Source organism: Entelurus aequoreus, linkage group LG18, assembly GCF_033978785.1.
Source record: "Entelurus aequoreus isolate RoL-2023_Sb linkage group LG18, RoL_Eaeq_v1.1, whole genome shotgun sequence".
NCBI classification, from domain to species: Eukaryota; Metazoa; Chordata; class Actinopteri; order Syngnathiformes; family Syngnathidae; genus Entelurus; species Entelurus aequoreus.
Genome location: NC_084748.1, coordinates 49,701,651 through 49,708,652, shown reverse-complemented (window position 1 = coordinate 49,708,652; position 7,002 = coordinate 49,701,651). Strand labels below are relative to the sequence as shown.

At 42.9% G+C, this 7,002-nt stretch overlaps 1 protein-coding gene across 4 annotated transcripts in view; it reads left to right on the top strand.

The window, feature by feature from the left end:
- LOC133634240 (receptor-type tyrosine-protein phosphatase delta-like) overlaps nucleotides 1-4,682 on the top strand; it is a 643,216-nt gene extending 638,534 nt beyond the window's left edge. For all 4 annotated transcript variants that reach the window (XM_062027362.1, XM_062027360.1, XM_062027361.1 and 1 more), the window contains 2 exons: nucleotides 2,797-2,932; nucleotides 3,003-4,682. In XM_062027362.1, coding sequence (XP_061883346.1) covers nucleotides 2,797-2,932; nucleotides 3,003-3,071 — 205 coding nt within the window. In that variant the 3' untranslated portion in view covers nucleotides 3,072-4,682. The remainder of the gene's footprint in view (nucleotides 1-2,796; nucleotides 2,933-3,002) is intronic.
- Nucleotides 4,683-7,002: the final 2,320 nt, after the last annotated feature.

The following is a 7,002-nucleotide window of genomic DNA, read 5'->3' as shown; positions in this document are numbered from 1 at the left end:
TTCTTGCATAAAAGAGTGGATCCCACTTCTTACGCCTTCTACATTAGGAAATACGGTAAATCTAAACATCAAAATGTTTATTGACACACAAAATTATTTTTTTCCTGCCTACAAGAGTGGATCCTACTTCTTACGCCAAAAATAAGAAAAACAAATGGACTTTTCACTGCAGTTGAGTGAATAAATGTTTCCTTAGTCACTGCAATAGGAAAGTAAGGTCAATCTAAACACCAAAATGTTTTTTATAGTCACACAAAATGACTCTTTTATTGCGTACCAGAGTGGATCCTACTTCTTACACCAAAAATAAGTAAAGAAATGGACTACTCACTGCAGTTGCATGAATAAATGTTTCCATAGTCACTACATTAGGGAACGCAATAAATCTAAACATCAAAATGTTTTTTATTGTCACAAAAGGACTTTTTTCTTATGTACCAGAGTGGATCCCACTTCTTACACCAAAACTAAGTAAACAAATGGACTACTCACTGCAGTTGAGGGAATCAATGTTTCCTTAGTCACTGCAATAGGAAAGTAAGGTCAATCTAAACACCAAAATGTTTTTTATTGTCACACAAAATGACTTATTTATTGCGTACAAGAGTGGATCCCACTTCTTACGCCAAAAATAAGTAAGGAAGTGGACTACTTGCTGCAGTTGCATGAATAAATGTTTCCATAGTCACTACATTACGGAATACGGTAAATCTAAACATCAAAATGTTTATTGTCACACAAAATTATTTTTTTCCTGCCTACAAGAGTGGATCCCACTTCTTACGCCAAAAATAAGTAAAGAAATGGACTACTCACTGCAGTTGCGTGAATAAATGTTTCCATAGGCACTACATTAGAGAATGCAATTAATCTAAACATTGAAATGTTTTTTAATGTCACAAAATGACCTTTTTCTTGTGTACAAGAGTGGATCCCACTTCTTACACCAAAAATAAGCACAAAAAACAAATGGACTACTCACTGCAGTTGAGTGAATAAATGTTTCCTTAGTCACTGCAATAGGAAAGTAAGGTCAATCTAAACACCAAAATGTTTTTTATCGTCACACAAAATGACTTGTTTATTGCGTACAAGAGTGGATCCCACTTCTTACACCAAAACTAAGTAAACAAATGGACTACTCACTGCAGTTGCATGAATAAATGTTTCCATAGTCACTACATTAGGGAACGCAATATTGTCACACAAAATGACCTTTTTCTTGTGTACAAGAATGGATCCCACTTCTTACGCCAAAAATAGGTAAAGAAATGGACTACTCACTGCAGTTGCGTGAATAAATGTTTCCATAGTCACTACATTAGGGAATGCAATTAATCTAAACATTGAAATGTTTTTTTAATGTCACAAAATGACCTTTTTCTTTTGTACAAGAGTGGATCCCACTTCTTACACCAAAAATAAGCACAAAAAACAAATGGACTACTCACTGCAGTTGAGTGAATAAATGTTTCCTTAGTCACTGCAATAGGAAAGTAGGGTCAATCTAAACACCAAAATGTTTTTTATCGTCACACAAAATGACTTATTTATTGCGTACAAGAGTGGATCCCACTTCTTACACTAAAAATAAGTAAAGAAATGGACTACTCACTGCAGTTGCGTGAATAAATGTTTCCTTAGTCACTGCAATAGGAAAGTAAGGTCAATCTAAACACCAAAATGTTTTTTATCGTCACACAAAATGACTTATTTATTGCGTACAAGAGTGGATCCCACTTCTTACACCAAAAATAAGTAAAGAAATGGACTACTCACTGCAGTTGCGTGAATAAATGTTTCCATAGTCACTACATTAGGGAATGCAATATTGTCACACAAAATGACCTTTTTCTTGTGTACAAGAGTGGATCCCACTTCTTACGCCAAAAATAGGTAAAGAAATGGACTCCTCACTGCAGTTGCATGAATAAATGTTTCCTTAGTCACTGCAATAGGAAAGTAAGGTCAATCTAAAAACCAAAATGTTTTTTATCGTCACACAAAATGACTTATTTATTGCGTACAAGAGTGGATCCCACTTCTTACACCAAAAATAAGTAAAGAAATGGACTACTCACTGCAGTTGCGTGAATAAATGTTTCCATAGTCACTACATTAGGGAATGCAATATTGTCACACAAAATGACCTTTTTCTTGTGTACAAGAGTGGATCCCACTTCTTACGCCAAAAATAGGTAAAGAAATGGACTCCTCACTGCAGTTGCATGAATAAATGTTTCCTTAGTCACTGCAATAGGAAAGTAAGGTCAATCTAAAAACCAAAATGTTTTTTATCGTCACACAAAATGACTTATTTATTGCGTACAAGAGTGGATCCCACTTCTTACACCAAAAATAAGTAAAGAAATGGACTACTCACTGCAGTTGCGTGAATAAATGTTTCCATAGTCACTACATTAGGGAATGCAATATTGTCACACAAAATGACCTTTTTCTTGTGTACAAGAGTGGATCCCACTTCTTACGCCAAAAATAGGTAAAGAAATGGACTCCTCACTGCAGTTGCATGAATAAATGTTTCCTTAGTCACTGCAATAGGAAAGTAAGGTCAATCTAAACACCAAAATGTTTTTTATCGTCACACAAAATGACTTATTTATTGCGTACAAGAGTGGATCCCACTTCTTACACCAAAAATAAGTAAAGAAATGGACTCCTCACTGCAGTTGCGTGAATAAATGTTTCCATAGTCACTACATTAGGGAAGGCACTAAATCCAAAAAGTAAATAGAAAAGTGAGCCACATAAATGAAATGGCGTTTGGGTGTGCAGCGCCGGCGTGGGTCGGACGGGTGTGTTCATCACGCTGAGCATCGTGCTGGAGAGGATGAGGTACGAGGGCGTGGTAGACATCTTCCAGACGGTGAAGATGCTGCGCACGCAGAGACCGGCCACCGTTCAGACCGAGGTGAGTTGTGTTCTCCGGTCCCGACTTGACCGGATCGCCCGTCATCGTCCTATCCCGCCTCCCCCTCCAGGACCAGTACCAGTTCTGCTACCGGGCCAGCCTGGAGTACCTGGGGAGCTTCGATCACTATGCAACATAAAGCCAGTCCGTCATAGCACGTCCCACCTAGTCCGGTCTAGGCTGTGAGGAGAGCAGAGTGAAGGTGTTCTTGGCACCTCCAACTGAGCCTTAGCAACCTGCTTGACAACGGCCTCTCCGCCCAAACACCTCCATCTAGTCCGGTCAGATCAGAATCTACTTGTCTTTGTTTCAGTGCTGTTTGAGGGCACTCAGGTGGAGGTGTGGAACTCTTCACCGCCAGCGTAGCATCACCGACCTTGATAGGGCGTCACACCACTTTGGTTCTTCTATGTCTAGACCTCCTCTCCAGGGCCTCCATCACACGGACCGGACTGGGAGCGCCTGAGGAGTCTGAACACGGTACCAAGGACACCTCCTTTTCAAATGTGGTTTGGGGGGGACGCCCACTCTTGTTTTCCAGGGACTGAAGAAGATGTGGGTGTCCCCAGCACCGGGTCCACGTCACGCTTCACCGAGGAGTTCTCCAAGAAGCACCACCCTCACCGCAAACACAAACACTTTTTCTTCACAGAAGGACAACAAGTGAGCTCTCTTCACCTTTGTTTGTGTTTTTTTACGTTTTTGATGTCATCAAAGTGTTGTTGTGGTTTTTTACCACCAAAAGTCTTTTGGGAGAAAACAGTTGAGCGTTTTTTTGTTTTTTATTTGTGAAAACACCACAATGAGGTCACTCTTCTCGCGTATTTGCATGAGCAACTTTGAACGGCACACACCTGACAGGTGCTTGATGGCCAACACTCCGCTAGGGTTCAGGGTTCCGGGTTGGGGTCATGGTTACAGTTTAAAGTGTTAGGGTTCAGAGTTCAGGGTTGAGGTCAAGGTTACAGTTCAGTGTTAGGGTTCAGAGTTCAGGGTTGGGGTCATGGTTACAGTTCAGTGTTAGAGTTCAGGGTTGGGGTCATGGTTACAGTTCAGTGTTAGAGTTCAGGGTTGGGGTCATGGTTACAGTTCAGTGTTAGGGTTCAGGGTTGGGGTCATGGTTACAGTTCAGTGTTAGGGTTCAGGGTTGGGGTCATGGTTACAGTTCAGTGTTAGGGTTCAGAGTTCAGGGTTGAGGTCAAGGTTACAGTTCAGTGTTAGGGTTCAGAGTTCAGGGTTGGGGTCATGGTTACAGTTCAGTGTTAGAGTTCAGGGTTGGGGTCATGGTTACAGTTCAGTGTTAGGGTTCAGGGTTGGGGTCATGGTTACAGTTCAGTGTTAGGGTTCAGAGTTCAGGGTTGAGGTCAAGGTTACAGTTCAGTGTTAGGGTTCAGAGTTCAGGGTTGGGGTCATGGTTACAGTTCAGTGTTAGAGTTCAGGGTTGGGGTCATGGTTACAGTTCAGTGTTAGGGTTCAGGGTTGGGGTCATGGTTACAGTTCAGTGTTAGGGTTCAGAGTTCAGGGTTGGGGTCATGGTTACAGTTCAGTGTTAGAGTTCAGGGTTGGGGCCAAGGTTACAGTTCAGTGTTAGGGTTCAGAGTTCAGGGTTGGGGTCATGGTTACAGTTCAGTGTTAGAGTTCAGGGTTGGGGCCAAGGTTACAGTTCAGTGTTAGGGTTCAGAGTTCAGGGTTGGGGTCATGGTTACAGTTCAGTGTTAGGGTTCAGAGTTCAGAGTTGGGGTCAAGGTTACAGTGCGGTGTTAGGGTTCAGGGTTCCGGGTTGGGGTCATGGTTACAGTTCAGTGTTACAGTTCAGGGTTGGGGCCAAGGTTACAGTTCAGTGTTAGGGTTCAGAGTTCAGGGTTGGGGTCATGGTTACAGTTCAGTGTTAGGGTTCAGGGTTGGGGTCAAGGTTACAGTTCAGTGTTAGGGTTCAGGGTTGGGGCCATGGTTACAGTTTAGTGTTAGGGTTCAGAGTTCAGGGTTGGGGCCACGGTTACAGTTCAGTGTTAGGGTTCAGAGTTCAGGGTTGGGGTCATGGTTACAATTCAGTGTTAGAGTTCAGGGTTGGGGCCAAGGTTACAGTTCAGTGTTAGGGTTCAGGGTTCAGGGTTGGGGCCACGGTTACAGTTCAGTGTTAGGGTTCAGAGTTGGAGCCAAGGTTACAGTTCAGTGTTAGGGTTCAGAGTTCATGGTTGGGGCCACGGTTACAGTTCAGTGTTAGGGTTCAGAGTTCAGAGTTGGAGTCAAGGTTACAGTGCAGTGTTAGGGTTCAGAGTTCAGGGTTGGGGTCACGGTTACAGTTCAGTGTTAGGGTTCAGAGTTGGGGTCAAGGTTACAGTTCAGTGTTAGGTTTCAGGATTAGGGCTAAGGTTACAGTTCAGTGTTAGGGTTCAGAGTTAGATGTTCAGGGTTGGGGTCAAGGTTTCAGTTCAGTGTTTGGTCCTCAGAGTTGGGCTCAAAGTTACAGTTCAGGTTATAGACTTCAGTTTTAGGGTTCAGTGGTAGGACCAGGATTTGAGATTGTATGTAAGGTGGATCTAAGACCGGGTGTCCAAACGTCTTCCACTGAAAGATCTAAGCATGTGGCGGCCATTTTTATGTTTATTATTTTCAAAATTCTTTAGAGTTCCCCTCCAGTTTGGTCCCAGGGACCCAGAAGCTTTAGAGTTCCCCTCCAGTTTGGTCCCAGGGACCCAGAAGCTTTAGAGTTCCCCTCCAGTTTGGTCCCAGGGACCCAGAAGGGTCTCAGTCATAAAAATGTTACAAATAAGTCTTATACTCATTTATTTTTAACACTTAAATCTACTGCTCAACTTCAGATCTTTCTAGATGTTTTTGTCATGTTTTATGCCCTTTTTGTTTGGCCCCCGGTCCTCAGCTTTTATGGCAACGTGGCCCCCGGTCCTCAGCAACGTGGCCCCCGGTCCTCAGCTTTTATGGCAACGTGGCCCCCGGTCCTCAGCAACGTGGCAACGTGGCCCCCGGTCCTCAGCTTTTATGGCAACGTGGCCCCCGGTCCTCAGCGTGGCCCCCAGTCCTCAGCTTTTATGGCAACATGGCCCCCGGTCCTCAGCTTTTATGGCTGAGGCCCCCGGTCCTCAGCGTGGCCCCCATTTCAATATCCCTCAACTGGGGTTAGGGGTTGGGGCTAGTGCTTAGGTTCAGGTTAGGGTTGAGTTCAGGTTAGGTTTGGGTTGAGTTCAGATCAGGTTCAGGTTAGGTTTGGGTTAAATTCAGGTTAAATTCAGATTAGATTTGGGTTAAATTCAGGTTAGGTTCTGGTTAAATTCAGGTTAGGTTTGGGTTAAGTTCAGTTTAGGTCTGGGCTCAGGTCTGTGGCCCCCATTTGAATATCCCTGAACTGGGGTTAGGGGTTGGGGCTAGTGGTTAGGTTCAAGTTAGGTTTGAGTTAAGTTCAGGTTAGGTTCAGGTTAAATTCTGATTAAATTTGGGTTAAATTCAGATTAGGTTTGGGTTAAATTCAGGTTAAATTCAGATTAGGTCAGGTTAGGTTTGGGTTAAATTCAGGTTAAGTTCAGGTTAGGTCTGGGCCCATTTAAAAATCCCTGAACTGGGGTTAGGGGTTGGGGCTAGTGGTTAGGTTCAGGTTAAGTTCTGATTAAATTTGGGTTAAATTCAGGTTAGGTTTGGGTTCAATTCAAGTTAGGTTCTGGTTAAGTTAAGTTAGGTCCTGGTTAAGTTCAGGTTAGAAGGCGTGTGTGGGGGATGGGAGAGTTTAGGAATATATTTCAAGTTACACCAACAAGAAGTTTCTCACTGGAATGTTCTTGTGTGTCATTCAGTGTGCAATAATAATAATAATAATAACAATAATAATTTGTAGATGTATGCTATATATATATTTATATTTTTGTGTCCACTCACTAACTGCAGTCACATGATGATGATGATGATGATGATGATGATGATAGTGGTACATCATGTTCTCACCCCCCCCTCATCATGCCAACCCCCCAACATTGTCGTCACGGTAACCAAGGAATGATTGCAACTCCTCTGCAAACATCAGATAAATAATTTCATTTTAGATTTCTAGTGCCTTAAAT